At 44.6% G+C, this 23,861-nt stretch overlaps 1 protein-coding gene across 2 annotated transcripts in view; it reads right to left on the bottom strand.

The window, feature by feature from the left end:
• VPS8 (VPS8 subunit of CORVET complex) overlaps positions 1-23,861 on the bottom strand; it is a 245,713-nt gene that overhangs the window by 155,859 nt on the left and 65,993 nt on the right. For both annotated transcript variants that reach the window (XR_013217732.1, XM_077272120.1), the window contains exons 16-19: positions 17,331-17,405; positions 17,052-17,087; positions 15,778-15,868; positions 12,216-12,262 (exon numbers count right to left, since the gene is read on the bottom strand). Coding sequence is in view for 1 of the 2 variants with exons in the window: in XM_077272120.1 (XP_077128235.1) it covers positions 12,216-12,262; positions 15,778-15,868; positions 17,052-17,087; positions 17,331-17,405 (249 nt within the window). In the remaining variant the exon portion in view is untranslated. The remainder of the gene's footprint in view (positions 1-12,215; positions 12,263-15,777; positions 15,869-17,051; positions 17,088-17,330; positions 17,406-23,861) is intronic.

Here is a 23,861-nt window from a genome sequence, read left to right as displayed (position 1 = left end):
TCCCATGTGCTTGGGTAGATCTCACCGCATGTTCGTCATCCCCAGCTATTCCTCTGTCACCATCCACCTTGTGTCCGACCTTGGTATAGAGGTTTAGTGCTGTGGAAAGTGTCTCCCGACGCGTTTCTTCCTCATGGATTCATCAGGGAAGAATGCTAGTCCCGTCCGCTGCCATTGCGGGTCTCCCCTTTCTGTGACTTTTATAAATTACGCTCGGTACCGCGCTAAGTAAGCCCCGCCCATTGGCGTGTGACGCGCATCCTGAGCTTCCCCCTGTATTGCCAGGCAACCAGAGACGCTCTCCTGCTTCCTTGAACGCTGCAAGCCTCCGTCCAGCGGCGCATGCGCACCACTGTGACTGGACCGAGCGTAATGCAGAATCTATGAGCAGACTCCTGCCGGACATTAATAAAGAAGAATGATGGGATATAAATGCACGTGCTCATGCTATTTCATCCCCTAAAGTGCCTATTAATATTGCAGCGCCCCTTTTATACGTTATACATTGCGCTGCCTGCATAATTGGCACTCTTAAAAACAGGAAAAATAGAATTTTTTAGGAACAACTTTTTAAACCTGTTCACCAATTGGCATGATTCATAAATCTCTCAGCATATTTAAATGACCACCATTGCGGGGCAGGAAGGTAAGGTGCCTACCCAACAGGATAAAACTCTCCATATACCCATGGGACAAAAAAGAGCAAGCAAGGACGAGAGGGACCCACGGTAATTGTTTTTAACGTTTGAACCAAGAATGGAGAGAAAAAATGTAACAATAATATTATGACTACGAACTATTGCTATGCCTTAAGGGATAAAGTAAAAGAGGGGGGGGGGGGGGGGGGAGTTCACATATGCGGGACACCACACACCGTCACCACAAACGTAGGAAACAGTGACCCTATGGACGCCCTAATGTGGTATGTCTACACTCCTTTCCCTACCTGTCGCGGAGGTTGGCACCCTGGAAGAAACCTGCGCATGTTGCTCCCCCACTCAACGTAGACTATCCCAAAATATCTTTCCCTATAAGACCCTCATATCTACAAAGGATAGCTAGAAAGAATAGGATGTCTACGAAGATTGTTTTCACAGAAAATGTTACCGGGGCAGTTCAAAATTTATTAAGGTTATCCCTAATAGAGTGTCCCTACCTGTCGCGGGGGTTGGCGCCCTAAAGACTTGGCGCCCCCACTCAACGATGGCTAACCCTAACATAAACCCTGCCAGGCATAGCTGTTGTGAATTTGGATTCTGGGCTCCCCCGGTGGCTACTGGTGGAATTGAACTGGTGTCTTCATCTTCTTTGTTCACCTGTTCCCATCAAGATGTGGGAGTCGCTATATAACCTTGCTGCTCTGTTAGTTGCTTGCCGGTCAACAATGTTATCAGAAGCCTCTCTGTGCTTGTTCCTGCTCCTAGACAACTACTAGATAAGTTGGACTCTTGTCCATGTTTGTTTTTGCATTTTTGTTCCAGTTCACAGCTGTAGTTTCGTTACTGTGTCTGGAAAGCTCTTGTGAACAGGAATTGCCACTCTGGTGTTATGAGTTAATGCCAGAGTTTTAAAGTAATTTCTGGATGGTGTTTTTGATAGGGTTTTCAGCTGACCATGAAAGTGTCCTTTCTGTCTTCTGCTATGTAGTAAGTGGACCTCAAATTTGCTAAACCTATTTTCATACTACGTTTGTTATTTCATCTCAACTCACCGCCAATACATGTGGGGGGCCTCTGTCTCCTTTCGGGGTATTTCTCTAGAGGTGAGCTAGGACTAATATTTTCCTCTGCTAGTTTTATTTAGTCCTCCGGCTGGTGCTGGGCATCTAGAATCAACGTAGGCATGCTACCCGGCCACTGCTAGTTGTGCGTTAGGTTTAGTTCATGGTCAGCTCAGTTCCCATCTTCCAAGAGCTAGTTCCTATATATGCTTATGCTATGTTCTCTTGCCATTGAGATCATGACAGATTGACCGGCCCTCAAAGTGTTAATTGTTTGGGCTGAAGCAGGAGAAAAAGAAGTGTTGAAGGGAAATTTTTTTTTTTTTCCCCTCAGAGTTTTGCTGCCTAGCCCTTAATTGCTGTCTAGCTGCTTCTTACCTCCTCTTAACCCTTGAATGGCTCTGTGTCCACCTGTTTGTAATGGATCTTCAGAGTGTAACTGCAGGTTTGCATAATCTCGCCACGAAGGTACAAAATTTGCAAGATTTTGTTTGTCATGCACCTGTATCTGAGCCGAGAATTCCTTTGCCGGAATTTTTCTCGGGGAATAGATCCGGGTTTCAGAATTTTCGAAATAATTGCAAATTATTTTTGTCCCTGAAATCTCGCTCTGCCGGAGACCCTGCACAGCAGGTCAGGATTGTGATTTCCTTGCTCCGGGGCGACCCTCAAGACTGGGCTTTTTCATTGACACCAGGGGATCCTGCGTTGCTCAATGTGGATGCGTTTTTTCTGGCCTTGGGGTTGCTTTATGACGAACCTCATTTGGAGCTTCAGGCAGAAAAAACTTTGATGTCCCTATCTCAGGGGCAAGATGAAGCGGAAATTTACTGCCAAAGATTCCGTAAATGGTCTGTGCTTACTCAGTGGAATGAGTGCGCCCTGGCGGCGACTTTCAGAGAGGGTCTCTCTGATGCCATTAAGGATGTTATGGTGGGGTTCCCTGTGCCTGCGGGTCTGAATGAGTCCATGACAATGGCTATTCAGATCGATAGGCGTTTGCGGGAGCGCAAACCAGTGCACCATCTGGCGGTGTCCACTGAGAAGTCGCCAGAGAGTATGCAGTGTGATAGAATTCTGTCCCGAAGCGAGCGGCAGAATTTTAGACGGAAAAATGGGTTGTGTTTCTATTGTGGTGATTCTACTCATGTTATATCAGCATGCTCTAAGCGCACTAAAAAGCTTGGTAAATCTGTTTCCATTTACACCTTACCGTCTAAATTTATTCTATCTGTGACCCTGATTTGCTCTTTGTCATCTATTACCACGGACGCCTATGTCGACTCTGGCGCCGCTTTGAGTCTTATGGATTGGTCCTTTGCCAAACGCTGTGGGTATGATTTAGAGCCTTTGGAGACTTCTATTCCTCTGAAGGGGATTGACTCCACCCCATTGGCTAATAATAAACCACAATACTGGACACAAGTAACTATGCGTATTAATCCGGATCACCAGGAGATTATTCGCTTTCTGGTGCTGTATAATCTACATGATGATTTGGTGCTAGGATTTCCTTGGCTGCAATCTCACAACCCAGTCCTCGACTGGAGAGCTATGTCTGTGTTGAGCTGGGGATGTAAGGGGGCTCATGGGGATGTACCTGTGGTTTCCATTTCATCATCCATTCCCTCTGAAATTCCTGAGTTCCTGTCTGACTATCGTGACGTCTTTGAAGAATCCAAGCTTGGTTCGTTACCTCCGCACCGAGAGTGCGATTGTGCCATAGATTTAATCCCGGGTAGTAAATACCCAAAGGGTCGTTTATTTAATCTGTCTGTGCCTGAACATGCTGCTATGCGAGAATATATAAAGGAGTCCTTGGAAAAGGGACATATTCGTCCATCGTCATCTCCCTTAGGAGCCGGTTTTTTCTTTGTGTCAAAAAAAGACGGCTCTTTGAGACCATGTATTGATTATCGGCTTTTGAATAAAATCACTGTTAAATATCAATACCCATTGCCGTTGCTGACTGATTTGTTTGCTCGCATAAAGGGGGCCAAGTGGTTCTCTAAGATTGACCTTCGTGGGGCGTATAATTTGGTGCGAATCAGGCAGGGGGATGAGTGGAAAACCGCATTTAATACGCCCGAGGGCCACTTTGAGTATTTAGTGATGCCTTTTGGTCTTTCTAATGCTCCGTCAGTTTTCCAGTCCTTTATGCATGATATTTTTCGCGATTATTTGGATAAATTTATGATTGTGTATCTGGATGATATTCTGATTTTTTCGGATGACTGGGACTCTCATGTCCAGCAAGTCAGGAGGGTTTTTCAGGTTTTGCGGTCTAATTCTTTGTGTGTGAAGGGTTCTAAGTGTGTTTTTGGGGTACAGAGGATTTCCTTTTTGGGATATATTTTTTCCCCCTCTTCCATTGAAATGGATCCTGTCAAGGTTCAAGCTATTTGTGATTGGACGCAGCCCTCTTCTCTTAAGAGTCTTCAGAAATTTTTGGGCTTTGCTAACTTTTATCGTCGATTTATTGCTGGTTTTTCGGATATTGCTAAACCATTGACCGATTTGACTAAGAAGGGTGCTGATGTTGCTGATTGGTCCCCTGATGCTGTGGAGGCCTTTCGGGAGCTTAAGCGCCGTTTTTCCTCTGCCCCTGTGTTGCGTCAGCCTGATGTTGCTCTACCTTTTCAGGTTGAGGTCGACGCTTCTGAGATCGGAGCTGGGGCAGTGTTGTCGCAGAAAAGTTCTGATTGCTCCGTGATGAGGCCTTGTGCCTTCTTTTCCCGTAAATTTTCGCCCGCTGAGCGGAATTATGATGTTCGGAATCGGGAGCTTTTGGCCATGAAGTGGGCTTTTGAGGAGTGGCGCCATTGGCTTGAGGGGGCCAGACATCAGGTGGTGGTATTGACTGACCACAAAAATTTGATTTATCTTGAGACCGCCAGGCGCCTGAATCCTAGACAGGCGCGCTGGTCATTATTTTTCTCTCGGTTTAATTTTGTGGTGTCATACCTACCGGGTTCTAAGAATGTTAAGGCGGATGCCCTTTCTAGGAGTTTTGAGCCTGACTCGCCTGGTAACTCTGAGCCCACAGGTATCCTTAAGGATGGAGTGGTATTGTCAGCCGTTTCTCCAGACCTGCGGCGGGCCTTGCAGGAGTTTCAGGCGGATAGACCTGATCGTTGCCCACCTGATAAACTGTTTGTTCCTGATGATTGGACCAGTAGAGTCATCTCTGAGGTTCATTCTTCTGCGTTGGCAGGTCATCCTGGCATTTTTGGTACCAGGGATTTGGTGGCAAGGTCCTTCTGGTGGCCTTCTCTGTCACGAGATGTGCGAGGCTTTGTGCAGTCTTGTGACGTTTGTGCTCGGGCCAAGCCTTGTTGTTCTCGGGCTAGTGGATTATTGTTGCCCTTGCCTATTCCTAAGAGGCCTTGGACGCACATCTCGATGGATTTTATTTCAGATCTGCCTGTTTCTCAGAAGATGTCTGTCATCTGGGTGGTGTGTGACCGTTTTTCTAAGATGGTCCATTTGGTTCCTCTGCCCAAGTTACCTTCTTCTTCCGAGTTGGTTCCTCTGTTTTTTCAAAATGTTGTTCGTTTGCATGGTATTCCTGAGAATATCGTTTCTGACAGAGGGACCCAATTCGTGTCTAGATTTTGGCGGGCATTCTGTGCTAGGATGGGCATAGATTTATCTTTTTCGTCCGCTTTCCATCCTCAGACGAATGGCCAGACCGAGCGGATTAATCAGACCCTGGAGACATATCTGAGGTGTTTTGTGTCTGCTGACCAGGATGATTGGGTTGCTTTTTTGCCATTGGCGGAGTTCGCTCTCAATAATCGGGCCAGCTCTGCCACTTTGGTGTCCCCGTTTTTCTGTAATTCGGGGTTTCATCCTCGATTTTCCTCTGGTCAGGTGGAATCTTCGGATTGTCCTGGAGTGGATGCTGTGGTGGAGAGATTGCATCAGATCTGGGGGCAGGTGGTGGACAATTTGAGGTTGTCCCAGGAGAAGACTCAGCTTTTTGCCAACCGCCACCGTCGTGTTGGTCCTCGGCTTTCTGTTGGGGATTTGGTGTGGTTGTCTTCTCGTTTTGTCCCTATGAGGGTCTCTTCTCCTAAGTTTAAGCCTCGGTTTATCGGCCCGTATAAGATATTGGAGATTCTTAACCCTGTTTCCTTCCGTTTGGACCTCCCTGCATCCTTTTCTATTCATAACGTTTTTCATCGGTCATTATTGCGCAGGTATGAGGTACCGGTTGTGCCTTCCGTTGAGCCTCCTGCTCCGGTGTTGGTTGAGGGTGAGTTGGAGTACGTTGTGGAGAAAATCTTAGACTCTCGTGTTTCCAGACGGAGACTCCAGTATCTGGTCAAGTGGAAGGGATACGGCCAGGAGGATAATTCTTGGGTGAATGCATCTGATGTTCATGCCTCCGATCTGGTTCGTGCCTTTCATAGGGCCCATCCTGATCGCCCTGGTGGTTCTGGTGAGGGTTCGGTGCCCCCTCCTTGAGGGGGGGGTACTGTTGTGAATTTGGATTCTGGGCTCCCCCGGTGGCTACTGGTGGAATTGAACTGGTGTCTTCATCTTCTTTGTTCACCTGTTCCCATCAAGATGTGGGAGTCGCTATATAACCTTGCTGCTCTGTTAGTTGCTTGCCGGTCAACAATGTTATCAGAAGCCTCTCTGTGCTTGTTCCTGCTCCTAGACAACTACTAGATAAGTTGGACTCTTGTCCATGTTTGTTTTTGCATTTTTGTTCCAGTTCACAGCTGTAGTTTCGTTACTGTGTCTGGAAAGCTCTTGTGAACAGGAATTGCCACTCTGGTGTTATGAGTTAAAGCCAGAGTTTTAAAGTAATTTCTGGATGGTGTTTTTGATAGGGTTTTCAGCTGACCATGAAAGTGTCCTTTCTGTCTTCTGCTATGTAGTAAGTGGACCTCAAATTTGCTAAACCTATTTTCATACTACGTTTGTTATTTCATCTCAACTCACCGCCAATACATGTGGGGGGCCTCTGTCTCCTTTCGGGGTATTTCTCTAGAGGTGAGCTAGGACTAATATTTTCCTCTGCTAGTTTTATTTAGTCCTCCGGCTGGTGCTGGGCATCTAGAATCAACGTAGGCATGCTACCCGGCCACTGCTAGTTGTGCGTTAGGTTTAGTTCATGGTCAGCTCAGTTCCCATCTTCCAAGAGCTAGTTCCTATATATGCTTATGCTATGTTCTCTTGCCATTGAGATCATGACACATAGCATTAAAGAAGTCTTAAAAAACACAGTTTCATAAAAAGCAGCTATATGATTGTGTTTCATTCAGTCCAGATGGTTGTACTGTTCTCAACGTGAAAATCCATCTTGTCTCCTTTTGGAGTATTAGCTTATCCCAATCGCCCCCTCTCTGTGGAGGCACTATCTTGTCAATACCCACGAAATAAATCTTACTCAGGTTGCCCTGATGGAAAGAATTTATATGGGTTGCCACAGGGGTCTCTCTCTTGTTTGCGATGTCACGGAGGTGCTCGCCAACCCTCCTGCGAAACTCCCTCTTTGTCTTGCCCACGTACTCTAGGCCGCACTCACATGTCGCCTTGTAAACAACGCCTTTGGTGCGACAGTTGATAAAGTGTCGAATTGTGTACGTGGTACCTGTCACATTACTTGAAAAACTTTTAGAGGGTCTAATAGAGGCACAGCTTTTACAGTTACCGCATCTGTAACAGCCCTTTATCTGGTTTGTTGTTAAACCAAGGCTGCTTCCAGAATCAAAATGGCTGTGAACCAATCTGTCACGAAGGGATTTACCCTTCTTGTTCGTAATCTGAGGTACTGATGGAACATATTTCCTTATGTCCCTGTCCATCTGCAAAATTGGCCAATGCCTTTGAAGGATTTCTCTTATGTAATTTGCTCCATTGGAATATCTGGTGATGAAACGTATGAGGTTCTCTTCCTCTGATTTAGGCTTGGGTGTCAATAACTCTTTTCTCTCTTTTCTCAGAGATTCTTTATATGCTCTATTCAGTACCCCCTCCGGGTATCCCCTTTCTAGGAACCGATTTTTTAGGTCCTTGGCTTGTTCCTGGAACATATTCATATTTGAGCAGTTTCTACGTACTCTGAAGTATTGTCCCTTGGGGATACCTCTTTTAAGAGGAACGGGGTGACTACTTTCCCACCTGAGGAGAGAATTTGTGGCTGTGTCCTTTCTGTGTGTCCTTGTGATCAATTCACCGTTGGGATGCTTTTCAATACGGATATCCAAAAATGCCAAACTGGTGGTGCTGGCTTCATACGTGAAGCGAAGACCCAGGTCATTGGTGTTAAGACCTTCAACAAAATTACCAAAATCATTGACTCCTCCCCTCCAAATTACGAGAACATCGTCAATATAACGCAGCCACAAAATTATTCTCTCCTCAGAGTGGGCCATTGTGTCACTGAAAACGACCATCTCCTCCCACCAGCCCAGGAGCAAATTAGCATACGAGGGCGCACAAGGGCTGCCCATCGCAGTGCCCCTGAGCTGGTGGAAGTACTTACGGTCGAACAAAAAAACGTTTCGAGTCAAACAGAATTCCAGAGCCTTTATGACAAAATTATTGTGTCTCTCATATTGTGTGCCTCTCGTGCCCAGATAATGGCTCACAGCCACTAGACCCTTATCATGTGGGATTGACGAGTATAGCGCCTCCACATCAATGCTTCCCAGGATCATGTCTGGGTCAAGATAGACATCCTCCAATTTAAGCAAAAGGTCTGTGGTGTCCCGCACATAAGAACTCAATACTCCCACAAATGGTTTAAGAATCTTGTCAATGTAGATACCGAGTTTTTCGGTCAGGCTATTGTTACCTGAAACAATTGGGCGTCCCTTCAAGGGATTTGTATCCTTGTGAATTTTCGGAAGGCAAAAGAAGGTGGGGTTTACTGGATATTTTGGCAACAGGTAATCCCTCTCATCCCTGCTCACTATTTCATCCCTAAAGGCCTCTTCAATGATAGACTTCAATTCACCCTCAAATTGTTTCAGGGGGCTATGTGGTAGTATTTTGTATTCCTCTTTCCCCTCCAATAGTGAGAGACACAACGTGTGGTAATTTTTAGTATCCATCACCACCACATTGCCCCCTTTATCCGAGGGTTTTATGGTGATATTTTTATCTTTTTCCAGTTTACATAAACAATTCATTTCGTTCTTAGACAGATTATAAGCGCTTTTGCTCTTTGTGTCCGATACTTTCAAGAGATCCTCTGTAACCAAATTCAAAAAAATATCAATGGAGCTCAGATCCCCCATAGGTGGCGGCATTTTTGAACTCTTGTTTTTTAATTTAGTGAAAGGCCCCTGACCTTCCATATAGGGGTCTATATCACCTAGATGAAATAATAGTCGGACATCCTGCAGTAAATCCTCTGCAATGCCCAGATCAGTACATTGTTTCCTATCCTCCCTCAGAAAGTGTTTTTTCCATCTAAGGCGTCTTACAAATAAGTTAACATCTTTGATCACTTCGAAGGTATCCATATCTGAACTGGGTACAAAAGATAGGCCTTTATTCAATAAAGATACTTCAATCTCTGACAAAGGTCTTGAGGATAAATTTATAACTTGCTTATTTATAATGGGGGATTCGTGCGATTCCTGAGGGTGTAACTAAGATCTAAAAAATTACTCTTAACCGGAGATTTTTTATTACTACCTCGCCCCCAGTTGCTTCCTTTCCCCCTATTTTTTCCTTTGCCTCTCTGTCCACTAGATCTACCCTCACTGTCAGAAACTTCTGCCTCCGAGGACGAGATGTCAGTTTCCGTTCTACGGGGGAATCTGCTGGAGGAGAAGGAGTAGGCCTTGTTTTCTTTGAACTCCTGAAGATCTCTTATAAAGAATTTATGTTTTTTGTGTTTCAGATAATACTGAAACCTCTCTACCGAGTTCTGCAAATGTATTTCTTTTTTTGAGAACTCCGGTTCACCTGAACATTTTTTCGTGATGTCTATATGTTCTTTTAAGGATTCATTCAGGGCGTTCAGATTTTGTTTTTCTTCCTCCAGCAAAAGCCCCATTAATCTAAGTGAACTCGCTGTGGCTTCCCTCTCCCATTTAGCTAGTAAACTGGGATTTTTATACCGATAACCTTGTGTCAAAGTAATTCTTAAATGTCTGGGGACAATGCCAGATTTAATATAATTGTCCAAACTTTGCACCTCCCACCAGGAAGCTATTTGGTCTTTATATACTTTAGTCAATTCTTTAAATGCGGCATTGAACGAGGGAACATATTTTTTCTGGGTATATGATCTGTCAGAGAAGACTTCCCTAGCCTCCGTGACCCACTGATTTGTGTCAATTTCCGGTTCTGAGAAATCCTGCCATGCCAATAATAGATACTATAAGCGTGGTGTACTAATCCAATGAATTTATTAATATGTATTAGCAACTGGATAAAATGTAACCTTTATTAGGTACTATGTAAAAGCCAAAATGTGGCACACTAATACAGACCAAAAATATAGACAAACAAAAAACCTATGTGATTAGTGCCCTATTACCTTCACAGAATGGGGAAAACAATACAAGACAAATAACAAACAAACAACACTGCCAGTATTGAGATGGCTTCCAATCCGCATATATTTCCATAAGCTCACTGACTATGAGCCAATGAATTGTATGTACAACACAAAAAAAGTAGGGTATATTGGACACAAGTTACTCTCTTAGGGCTTGTTTCCACATGCGAGAATCACGTCCGTGTCTCGCATGTAGAAACCAAGCTCTGGCGCCGGCACTCAGGAGCGGAGCTGTGCGGCTCCATGTGTTCCTATGCGGCCGCACGCTCTGCTCCGGAGTGCGGACACCAGAGCTTGGTTTCTACATGCGAGACACGGACGTGATTCTCGCATGTGGAAACAAGCCCTTATAATCAGGTCCCAGTATAATGTACCCCCACAGTGATGGTCCCCCACAGTCAGCCCCCAGTATAATATGTACCCCATAGTGGAATACTCCCCCACAGCCAGATTCACCCAGTATAATATCCCCATTGCCCCTCTTGTGATGACCCCCATTTATTAAAGTGTTTTCCCACTATGTTGTATAATGCCACTGCCGATTTAAACCTTGTATAGAAGTATTTTTGTAAATACCTCTATCGCTGACCGCTCACTCAACATCACGTGACCCTGGTTGCAGCCGCCGCTGACACTCACTGATGTCACGTCCAGAATCCTTTCCATCACCCGGGCATTACCCAGCCGCGTGCACCCCTGCTGATTGATTGGGCTGTGGGCGTAGTCTCACTGCATGTAACAGGCCATTATCCAGTGAGCGCCTTCCCTCTCTCCTCTGCTTTCATTAGCCGCAAACGTGCGCTGGATACTGGGCTGTGACGAGCGGTGAAACTCCGCCCACAGCCCAGTCAATCAGGTGGGGTGCATACGACTCGGTCACATCCGGGTGATGCAAGGCATTCTGGAACTTGACGTGACATCAGCGGCAGCTGGAGCCGGGGTCACATGATGCCGAGTGAGCAGTCAGTAATGGCGCCGCTCACAGGCAGAGAGGACAAGAGGTATTTACAAAAATACTTCTTTACAAGGTTTAAATCCGTGAGGGCATTAGAAAACGTAGTGGACAACCCCTTTAAATTAATGAGGAAAAATAAAAAACAAGTTTATACTCCCCTATCACTGGCACCCTGTACACTGCAGCTGCCGTCTCCTCTTCCATGAAGTGCAGCAGTGAGCACTGGATGGCACGATGACATCACTGCATCTGACGTCCCCTGCGGACGCCATCTCCTTCAGTGCACAGGCTGGAAGTGGCTGCACTCTGCTGGCGTTCCCGGAGGAGTAGGGGGATGATTACAGCTCCTCTGCTCCTGTCCCAGGTGGCGCTCACAGCAATTGAATTAACCACATATAGACGCAAATACAATTGGGAGAAACGGACAGGCGCAGGCAGAGATGTGGGTGAGCAGTGTCAGTGACTGACACTGCTCCCGTGTGCCCGCTCCCCAGCTGTCACTGTGCTGAATACCTGCGGCTAGAGGAAGAGGCCTGGCGGCCGCAGGCATTCAGTAACGTCAAGTGGCATTTTTCCCCCAAAGTACGCCCCCCTCAGGGAAGCAGGCAGTAGCACTATAGCTGGGTGCCTACCCCATCTAACCCTCATCCTAGCCCTGGGCAGATATACATGATATGTAAAGACAGAAAACCACAGCTCTGTACACTGTGTAGTGTGAACACCGGGTGCTCCAACTCAGCTCCTAACAAAGAGGCCTTCAATATCAAAGTGCTGAACAAACCTTTAATTGCACACTATCATGTACTTGGCTCATAATGTAATGGTGAATGCACAGTATGTACCACACAAATTGGATTTTAATGAAATATCTGACATAGATTAACCATTGTATATGTGTTAGAATTTATTATAATTTACATTTCTTTTACTTCATGTATTTTATGTGTTTAATTCTCTTTAATCCAGTTTACTGTTCAATATCCTTCCTGTTTTACATGATACAATCTTACCTTATCAGCCACCACGCTTCTCCTTTTCTTTGGATCTCCTGACAGACCTACAGAGAGAAAAATCAGACTGCTCAGACCTACAGAGAGAAAAATCAAACTGCTCAGACCTACAGATAGAAAAATCAAACTGCTCAGACTTACAGAGAGAAAAATCAAACTGCTCAGACCTACAGAGAGAAAAATCAAACTGCTCAGACCTACAGAGAGAAAAATCAGACTGCTCAGACCTACAGATAGAAAAATCAAACTGCTCAGACTTACAGAGAGAAAAATCAAACTGCTCAGACCTACAGAGAGAAAAATGAGACTGCTCAGGCCTACAGAGAGAAAAATCAGACTGCTCAGTCCTACAGAGAGAAAAATCAGACTGCTCAGGCCTACAGAGAGAAAAATCAGACTGCTCAGGCCTACAGAGAGAAAAATCAAACTGCTCAGATTTACAGAGAGAAAAATCAAACTGCTCAGACCTAGAGAGAGAAAAATCAGACTGCTCAGGCCTACAGAGAGAAAAATGAGACTGCTCAGGCCTACAGAGAGAGAAATCAGACTGCTCAGGCCTACAGGCAGAAAAATGAGACTGCTCAGGCCTACAGAGAGAAAAATCAAACTGCTCAGACCTAGAGAGAGAAAAATCAGACTGCTCAGGCCTACAGAGAGAAAAATCAGACTGCTCAGACCTACAGAGAGAAAAATCAGACTGCTCAGGCCTACAGAGAGAAAAATCAGACTGCTCAGACCTACACAGAAAAAAATCAGACTGCTCAGACCTACAGAGAGAAAAATCAGACTGCTCGCTCAGACCTACAGAGAGAAAAATCAGACTGCTCAGACCTACAGAGAGAAAAATCAGACTGCTCAGACCTACAGAGAGAAAAATCAGACTGCTCAGGCCTACAGAGAGAAAAATCAAACTGCTCAGACCTACAGAGAGAAAAATGAGACTGCTCAGGCCTACAGAGAGAAAAATCAGACTGCTCAGGCCTACAGAGAGAAAAATCAGACTGCTCAGACCTACAGAGAGAAAAATCAGACTGCTCAGGCCTACAGAGAGAAAAATCAAACTGCTCAGATTTACAGAGAGAAAAATCAAACTGCTCAGACCTAGAGAGAGAAAAATCAGACTGCTCAGGCCTACAGAGAGAAAAATCAGACTGCTCAGGCCTACAGAGAGAAAAATGAGACTGCTCAGGCCTACAGAGAGAGAAATCAGACTGCTCAGGCCTACAGGCAGAAAAATGAGACTGCTCAGGCCTACAGAGAGAAAAATCAAACTGCTCAGACCTAGAGAGAGAAAAATCAGACTGCTCAGGCCTACAGAGAGAAAAATCAGACTGCTCAGACCTACAGAGAGAAAAATCAGACTGCTCAGGCCTACAGAGAGAAAAATCAGACTGCTCAGACCTACACAGAAAAAAATCAGACTGCTCAGACCTACAGAGAGAAAAATCAGACTGCTCGCTCAGACCTACAGAGAGAAAAATCAGACTGCTCAGACCTACAGAGAGAAAAATCAGACTGCTCAGACCTACAGAGAGAAAAATCAGACTGCTCAGGCCTACAGAGAGAAAAATCAGACTGCTCAGACCTACAGAGAGAAAAATTAGACTGCTCAGGCCTACAGAGAGAAAAATCAGACTGCTCAGACCTACAGAGAGAAAAATTAGACTGCTCAGGCCTACAGAGAGAAAAATCAGACTGCTCAGGCCTACAGAGAGAAAAATCAGACTGCTCAGGCCTACAGAGAGAAAAATCAGACTGCTCAGACCTACAGAGAGAAAAATCAAACTGCTCAGACTTACAGAGAGAAAAATCAAACTGCTCCGACCTACAGAGAGAAAAATCAGACTGCTCAGACCTACAGAGAGAAAAATCAGACTGCTCAGGCCTACAGAGAAAACTCAGTCTGCTCAGACCCACAGAGAGAAAAATCAGACTGTTCAGACCTACAGACAGAAAAATCAGACTGCTCAGACCTACAGAGAGAAAAATCAAACTGCTCAGACCTACAGAAAGAAAAATCAGACTGCTCAGACCTACAGAGAGAAAAATCAAACTGCTCAGACCTACAGAGAGAAAAATCAAACAGCTCAGACCTACAGAGAGAAAAATCAAACTGCTCAGACCTACAGAGAAAAACATCAGACTGCTCAGGTCTACAGAGAGAAAAATCAAACTACTCAGACGTACAGAGAGAAAAATCAAACTGCTCAGACTTACAGAGAGAAAAATCAAACTGCTCAGACCTACAGAGAGAAAAATCAGACTGCTCAGGCCTACAGAGAGAAAAATCAGACTGCTCAGGCCTACAGAGAGAAAAATCAGACTGCTCAGGCCTACAGAGAGAAAAATCAAACTGCTCAGATTTACAGAGAGAAAAATCAAACTGCTCAGACCTAGAGAGAGAAAAATCAGACTGTTCAGGCCTACAGAGAGAAAAATCAGACTGCTCAGACCTACAGAGAGAAAAATCAGACTGCTCAGACCTACAGAGAGAAAAATCAGACTGCTCAGACCTACAGAGAGAAAAATCAGACTGCTCAGGCCTACAGAGAGAAAAATCAGACTGCTCAGACCTACAGAGAGAAAAATCAAACTGCTCAGACTTACAGAGAAAAATCAAACTGCTCCGACCTACAGAGAGAAAAATCAGACTGCTCAGACCTACAGAGAGAAAAATCAGACTGCTCAGGCCTACAGAGAAAACTCAGTCTGCTCAGACCCACAGAGAGAAAAATCAGACTGTTCAGACCTACAGACAGAAAAATCAGACTGCTCAGACCTACAGAGAGAAAAATCAAACTGCTCAGACCTACAGAAAGAAAAATCAGACTGCTCAGACCTACAGAGAGAAAAATCAAACTGCTCAGACCTACAGAGAGAAAAATCAAACTGCTCAGACCTACAGAGAGAAAAATCAAACTGCTCAGACCTACAGAGAAAAACATCAGACTGCTCAGGTCTACAGAGAGAAAAATCAAACTACTCAGACGTACAGAGAGAAAAATCAAACTGCTCAGACTTACAGAGAGAAAAATCAAACTGCTCAGACCTACAGAGAGAAAAATCAGACTGCTCAGGCCTACAGAGAGAAAAATCAGACTGCTCAGGCCTACAGAGAGAAAAATCATACTGCTCAGGCCTACAGAGAGAAAAATCAAACTGCTCAGATTTACAGAGAGAAAAATCAAACTGCTCAGACCTAGAGAGAGAAAAATCAGACTGTTCAGGCCTACAGAGAGAAAAATCAGACTGCTCAGACCTACAGAGAGAAAAATCAGACTGCTCAGACCTACAGAGAGAAAAATCAGACTGCTCAGACCTACAGAGAGAAAAATCAGACTGCTCAGACCTACAGAGAAAAATAAGACTGCTCAAGACCTACAGATAGAAAAATTGGACTGCTCAGACCTACAGGGAGAAAAATCAGACTGCTTAGGTACAACATAGCTTTCATTTTTTGCAGACACTGAATATCCCCTTTAGATAAGTCCAAGGCGCTGGTCACTTTATAAATATAACCTGGTTTATCTCTGATACCCGTCACATTTGTGTCCTTACTTACCAACAACTGCTTTTGCTTTCCCTTCATGAAACGACCATGCTAAAGCTAAGGCTTCATTGTTGCAGTCCTGCTTCAGCAGATGATCTACTCTCTGAAATGTAGAGAAGGAACATTTTGTAACTGTCACAAAAAAAAGTTATATGATAACAGTCTGTCACTTCCATGAACAGAATTACCCATAGAATGTAAGTCCGCAAGGACAGGGTCCTCTCCCCTCTGTACCAGTCTGTCACTGTAAACTTCTCATGTACAGCACCATGGAATTAATGGTGCTATATAAATAAATAATAATAATAATAATTACATAATGGGATACTTACAGGTAGAAAACTTGAGAAGCGGTTGAGAGCAACCAATGTAATTCCACTTTTCAAATTTGCCTTTCCTTACTTTAATGGTTGCTATTGAAAACTGCTGAACTTTTAACTTGCACCAGTTCAAATAATTTCCCCCATGGAGTCACCAAGGGCAAACCATTATCCAGAGACCCACAATATTTGCGTAACGTAGAATACAGGAAGGTTATGTTATTACATTTTAAGCATTTAAGCTTTATTTAAAGTAATTATTTGAGGCTATTTTTTATTTATTTATATTTTACTATGGGCCTAAGAACTAATAGCCAGGTATTGCTAACTGCCTGCCTGCTTTGCCCCCCGGCTCAGAGTGGTCACAGACCGCCCCTGCCAGCGATTCTGCACCTTCCGGTGACGTCACATCGACAGAGCGGTGACTTCTCTTCCGCTCAGTATGTTGATGGGGTGTGGCTGCTGGTGTCATGCTGATTGACAGCCGGTTCCCCGCTACATAACTACGTGGAGGAGGCTGTCAATCAGCAGGACACCGGAAGTCAAACCCCACCAACAGAGCAGCCCGAAAGACTAAAAGCTGCTGTGCTGACGTGGAGCAGCAGAATCGCTGTCTGGAGCGATCCGTGACCCCTCTGAGTTGGTGCCGGGTAGAACAGGCAGGTAGTTAGCAACCATTCAATAGTTCTTAGGCCCATAGTAAAAAAAGAAATCGTCCTGGAAAATCACTTTAACTGGAAATTTCGGCTGATGGTCTTTTTAGTTCTACATCAGATACATAAAAAAGACCAGTAATCCATTTTTTAGTTAAGGTTTGTTCTTTCAACAATATTTCCAGTGTGAGCTTGTACCGTGTAGCTCGTGCCATATAACGGGGCTGAAATAATTCTATATCTGGATTCTACGTTGAAGTAAAAGGTGACCTAGAACAGGAAGTGTATGACATTAAAGGCTCGAACCGCTCACCTCTCGCCAGTTCCTCAGCATCATAGCATGTACCGACTGTAAAAGGAAGAGACAGACTGTGAGATTGGGGCTAGGAACAAGGAAGTCAGATTTGATGTGAGAAAAAATGAAAGAGGCAGAGGAAAGAGCAAGAGGCAGGAAATGATCTGTTTTAAAGTAACAGCAAGAGAAGCATAGAAAGCAAACAAAGATTAACACATCAGCGAAAAACAAACGTACCGAGGTACAGAATGGAAATACTTTCCAGCCATTGTAGAAAGATGTGGTATATGTACATACCTTAGTTCCCAAGTAGAATATCTGCCCACCATAATTGCTTATCGATTGGTAACAAGCTTTCTCTCCGACTAGCGCCTGCAAGAAAGAAAAATTATAAAAATCAAAAACCGCAGTCTCCATGTGAAGACCTGCTGGAGGTATTCTCTTCAAATGACCACCAAATAACCCGTTGTCCAAAATTGTTAAAAAATTAAATAAAGATACTATTTTTTTCAGAACCAGCATGCCACTGATCCATGTTGGATATTACAGCTTAGCCCTAAAGACTTTTAAGGAGTTATTCTCTTCTTCATAAACGGATATTGGCAGATATTACTTATAAATACAAGCAATTCAGCAATTTACTAATTATTACAATTTTCATCCGTTCTTGAAATAGGAACACTTTTCTTTTCTTTACAGCTTGTTGCCTTGGAGACCGACTACCGCTGCTAGATAGCAGAACATATGCAGTGCGTACAAGCTCTTTTATTTTGAGCCTGTAAGCACCGTTATAAAGCTGGAAAGGATCGCTGGAGCACGCTGCTATCTCCTAATCATAGCCAGCTTCAGGGCAGTGCTTACAAGCTAGACGGCAGCGGTGGTCGGTCTGCCAATCATAGCCAGCTTCAGCGCAGTGCTTACAAGCTAGACGGCAGCAGTGGTCGGTCTCCCAATCATAGCCAGCTTCAGAGCAGTGCTTACAAGCTAGACGGCAGCAGTGGTCGGTCTCCCAATCATAGCCAGCTTCAGCGCAGTGCTTACAAGCTAGACGGCAGCGGTGGTCAGTCTCCCAATCATAGCCAGCTTCAGCGCAGTGCTTACAAGCTAGACGGCAGCGGTGGTCGGTCTCCCAATCATAGCCAGCTTCAGCGCAGTGCTTACAAGCTAGACGGCAGCGGTGGTCAGTCTCCCAATCATAGCCAGCTTCAGCGCAGTGCTTACAAGCTAGACGGCAGCGGTGGTCGGTCTCCTAATCATAGCCAGCTTCAACACAGTGCTTACAAGCTAGACGGCAGCGGTGGTCGGTCTCCCAATCATAGCCAGCTTCAACACAGTGCTTACAAGCTAGACGGCAGCAATGGTCGGTCTCCTAATCATAGCCAGCTTCAACACAGTGCTTACAAGCTAGACGGTAGCAATGGTCGGTCTCCTAATCATAGCCAGCTTCAACACAGTGCTTACAAGCTAGACGGCAGCGGTGGTCGGTCTCTCAGGCAAGAAGATGTAAACAAAAAAAAGTGTTAATATCTAAAGAAAGGCTGAACATTTTAATATGGAGTAAATTGTAAAAATGCTTGCTTTTTTTTTTTTTAACAAACATTATCATCTATGAATATGGGAATAATCCTTTAATGGGGCTGAGCGTACCAGATCTGGACCATGGAAAAACATGCTGCGTGTTCTGGAAAGAATGAATTTGAACACATGTAATCAGATTTTGATTGGTATGAAGATAAGATCTCAAAGATACCACATATATAGGGACCTATTCATCAAGAATGGCATAGCACACGCTCACACTATACCAGTGCTGGAGTACAAGAGGCGACAAATTAATTAAAAAGGACTGGAGTAGGATTTATGCCGTGCAAAACTCTGGCAGTTTTGATGAATTGCTTTGTCCATTTCAGCAGAGCTGATTCAAACTGTAGGGAAAAATCCAAAAGTTGCAAAATGTTTGCATAACGCCAAATTGTGTAAACATTTTTGCGACCTTTCAAGGCTTTCACATTTCAGAGGCGTAAAGGCTTTGATGAATCGGCCCCATTTTTTGGCATGTCCAGTAAGCAGATTTATGTTAAAAATACCATATACTGTATAGATGCAGGAAAAAAAAAATCTGATGCTTTTATATTATGGACACATGTACATGAGGTAAAATATTATGCACATTTCCATGAAAATTAGTATAAAAAAAATCAGCAGTACTTACTGTATATACGTATAGCAGACGCTTTAGTGTCAGTCATGAGGAATACCTTCAACACGGCACCGGTGTATAAATACTACGAAAGTTATCCTGTTCACATACTGAGGCCGGGGTCACACTTGCATGTGCAAGGCGTGAAACTCGAAAGAGTGTCTCGCATCAATACCGGGTACTGCCGCCGGCACTCAGGACCGGAGCGTGCGTCTGCATAGAAATACATGCAGCTGAACGCTCCGGTCCCGAGTGCCGGCAGCAGTACCGAGTATTGATGCGAGTTTCTCGCATTGCACATGCAAGTGTGACCCCGGCCTAAGGCTGACAAAATCCAAGTGGCGGCCACTCCTAATATATATCGGGTAAGTATATATATATTATATATATACTGTATATATCTATATATATATATAAAATTGTCTAAGGTCCACTTCCGTCTGTTTGTCTGTCTGTTTCTCTGTCACGGAAATCGCACGTCGCTGATTGGTCGCGGCTGGCTGGGCGCGACCAATCATCGACAGGCACAGTCCGGCCACGAATTTGCCCCTCCCTACTCCCCTCCAGTCAGTGCCCCCTCCATACTCCCTTCCAATCAGCGCCCACATAGCGTTTTAGCAGTCCGTTAACGCTGCCGTTAACCATGGAAATGTGACCAACTTTTTACTATTGATGCTGTCTATACAGCATCAATAGTAAAAACCTATAATGTTAAAAATAATTGAAAAAAAAAAAATCAATATATTCTCACCTTCCGGCATCCGTGGCAGCCTTTCCAGCTCCTCGCGACACTCCGGTCCCAAGAATGCATTGTGGCAATGACCCCAGATGACAAGACAAGATCGCAAGACCGCTACATCATCACGGGTTATTGCCACAAGGCCTTACTGGGAACGGAGCGTCGCGAGGAGCATAGCTAAAGGCCTGAGCTGGATCCGGGGGCTGCCGGAAGGTGAGTATATAACTATTTTTTATTTTAATTCTTTTTTTAACAAGGATATGGTGCCCCCATTGCTATATACTACGTGGGCTGTGTATATACTGCGTGGGCTGTGTTATATACTACGTGGCAGAGCAATATACTACGTGGCTGTGCTAAATACTACGTGGGCTGCGTTATATACTACGTGGGCTGTGTTATATACTGCGTGGGTGGTGCTATATAATACGTGGGCTGTGCTATATACTACGTCGGCTGTGTTCTATACTGCGTGGGCTGTGTTATTCTGTGTGGGCTGTGCTATATACTACGTGGGCTGTGTTATATACTGCGTGGGCTGTGCTATATACTACGTGGCTGTGCAATATACTACGTGGCTGTGCAATATACTACGTGGCTGTGCTATAGACAACGTGGCTGTGCAATATACTACGTGGCTGTGCAATATACTATGTGGGCTGTGCTATATACTACGTGGCTGTGCTATATACTACGTGGCTGTGCTATATACTACGTGGCTGTGCTATATACTACGTGGCTGTGTTATATACTACGTGTATGTGCTATATACTATGTGGGCTGTGTTATATGCTATGCGGGCTGTGAAACTCTTCTGCCCGGGGCCCTCAAAAACCTGGAGCCGGCCCTGGCTTCACTGATTGGTAGCGCCCGGCCGGCCGCGAGCAATCAGTGACAGACGCAGTCCAGCCACGAATTGGCGCGGGATTTGAACCACGCTTTGCTAAGTGGTCGCGCCCGGCCGGCCGAATCCTGTGTATTCATTGCATTATTCTGAAATCTTCATAAATAAACTACATACATATTCTAGAATACCCGATGCGTTAGAATCGGGCCACCATCTAGCATATATATATATATATATATATATATATATATATATATATATATATACACGCAGTGCCTTGCGAAAGTATTCGGCTCCCTGGAACTTGGAACTTTTCAACCTTTTCCCACACATCATGCTTCAAACATAAAGATACCAAATGTAAATTTTTGGTGAAGAATCAACAAGTGGAACACAATTGTGAAGTTGAACAAAATTTATTGCTTATTTTAAATTTTTTGGGAAAATCAATAACTGAAAAGTGGGGCGTGCAATATTATTCAGCCCCTTTAACTTAATACTTTGTTGCGCCACCTTTTGCTGCGATTACAGCTGCAAGTCGCTTGGGGTATGTCTCTATCAGTTTTGTACATTGAGAGACTGAAATTCTTGCCCATTCTTCCTTGGTAAACAGCTCGAGCTCAATGAGGTTTCATGGAGATCGTTTGTGAACAGCAGTTTTCAGCTCTTTCCACAGATTCTCGATTGGATTGAGGTCTGGACTTTGACTTGGCCATTCTAACACCAGGATACGTTTATTTGTGAACCATTCCATTGTAGATTTTGCTTTATGTTTGGGATCAATGTCTTGTTGGAAGACAAATCTCTGTCCCAGTCTCATGTCTTTTGCAGACTCCAACAGCTTTTCTTCAAGAATGGTCCTGTATTTGGCTCCATCCATCTTCCCATCAATTTTAACCATCTTCCCTGTCCCTGCTGAAGAAAAGCAGGCCAAAACCATGTGTAATAATTATAGGGGATAACTCAGGAGACTCTTTGCGTGGAACAAGACAACTACAGGACACAGTTTTATAAGTGGTAAAGTCTATATTATCACACGGTGATTCAAACAGGTGCAGAGAGAAACTCAAGTCCACAACACTTGGAGTAAATATTAAATGCAGCTTAGCAGTCTATAGGAAACTTCAGAGGAAAATGCAATCACGCAGAAAGTCTATGAAGCACAATTATTCTTGAGGATACTTGACACGAATAAGTCCTTGCTTAGTCCAAAACACAGATAGATATGCTTATAAGGCAGTTCAAATAATATCTTAGCTCAACCAGGGAGGCCTGGGTAATAGTCTCAGATTCTTGCAGAGCAGCAAAAGCTTACATGTCCAGCAAATACAGATGGAAGTAAACACGAGCAGCAGATGAAGGAGGATTACTGGAACTGGTGTATGCAGCAGAAACTCAGAGCAGAGTAGCAGGATAACCCAACAGGTTCACAGGAGCAGGTATATAGCCAGGGAGACACCAGAGGTCAGGAGCTGGATGCAAGGCAGAATACTCTAGCACAGACTGAAGGCTGGGGTGGAGTTTTATAGCAGGAAGACACAGTGCACATGAGACCAAAGACGCCATCTTGGAAAAGGGCAGTAATGCACAAAAGGTAATAAAAAATGTTCAGAGTCCTGACACCATGATGCTGCCACCACCATGTTTGACAGTGGGGATAGTGTGTTGAGGGTGATGAGCTGTGTTGCCTTTACGCCAAACATCGTTTGGCATTGTTGAAAAAAGTTTGATTTTGGTTTCATCTGACCAGAGCACTTTCTGTTATGATCCGGTGGTAGGATCTCAAAACTGACCTGATACATATAACCAGAATGTTAGGACAAGTTCTGGGGATGTGGAAGCTATACTGACCGCATTCCTGATCCTATCCAACACACTAAAGGCAGCCGTGGAGCGTTACCTAAAAACCTAGACACCTCTTCACAGCCTGAGAAACTGACTGCCCCTAGAGAGAAAGCAAAGACCTCACTTGCCTCAGAGAAATAACCCCAAAGTTATAGACAGCCCCCCACAAATAATAACGGTGAGTTAAGGGGAAAATACAAACGTAGAAATGAAACAGGTTTAGCAAATGAGGCCCGCTAACACTAGATAGACAGAAAATAGATAGGAATCTGTGCGGTCAGTACAAAAACTATCAAAAATAAACCACGCAGAGAATACAAGAACCCCCACACCGACTCACGATGTGAGGGGCGCACTCTGCACCCCAGAACTAACCAGCAAGCAAAAAATCACATAAAAGCAAGCTGGACTGAACTCATCATATACTGAGAAACGTTTTCAAAGAAATAATGAGCAAAATGAACAAGCAAACTTAGCTTCTCCAGCAGGAGACTGGTCACAAGGAATATTCAGGAGAGCTGAGAATCAGGACTGAATACACCGACAGCAGGCAACAAATGAAGGTCCAGGTGAGTTAAATAGGCCCAGCATAGAAGGAAATGAAGCAGCTGAGCCCAGCCATATCGCTAAAGGCCACCAGAGGGAGCCCAAGAACAAACTCACACAGTACCACTCATGACCACAGGAGGGAGAACGAGAACGGAATTCACAACAGTACCCCCCCCCTTGAGGAGGGGTCACCGAACCCTCACCAGAGCTCCCAGGCCGATCAGGACGAGCCGAATGAAAGGCACAAACCAAATCAGCCGCATGGACATCGGAGACGACAGCCCAGGAATTATCCTCCTGACCATAGCCCTTCCATTTAACTAAGTACTGAAGCTTCCGTCTCGAAATACGAGAATCCAAGATCTTCTCCACCACATACTCCAACTCCCCCTCGACCAAGACAGGAGCAGGAGGATCAACAGAAGGGACCACAGGCACCACATATCTCTGCAACAATGACCTATGGAACACATTATGAATGGCAAACGATGTTGGGAGGTCCAAACAAAATGACACAGGGTTGAGGACTTCCAAAATCTTATAAGGACCGATGAAACGAGGCTTGAACTTAGGAGAGGAAACCTTCATCGGGACATAACGAGAAGACAACCACACCAAATCCCCCACACGAAGTCGGGGACCCACACA

The sequence above is a fragment of the Ranitomeya variabilis genome, chromosome 7, assembly GCF_051348905.1.
Source record: "Ranitomeya variabilis isolate aRanVar5 chromosome 7, aRanVar5.hap1, whole genome shotgun sequence".
In the NCBI taxonomy this organism is placed as follows: Eukaryota; Metazoa; Chordata; class Amphibia; order Anura; family Dendrobatidae; genus Ranitomeya; species Ranitomeya variabilis.
Note: the sequence above shows the minus strand (reverse complement) of the source record. Positions and strands in the feature narration are given on the sequence as shown.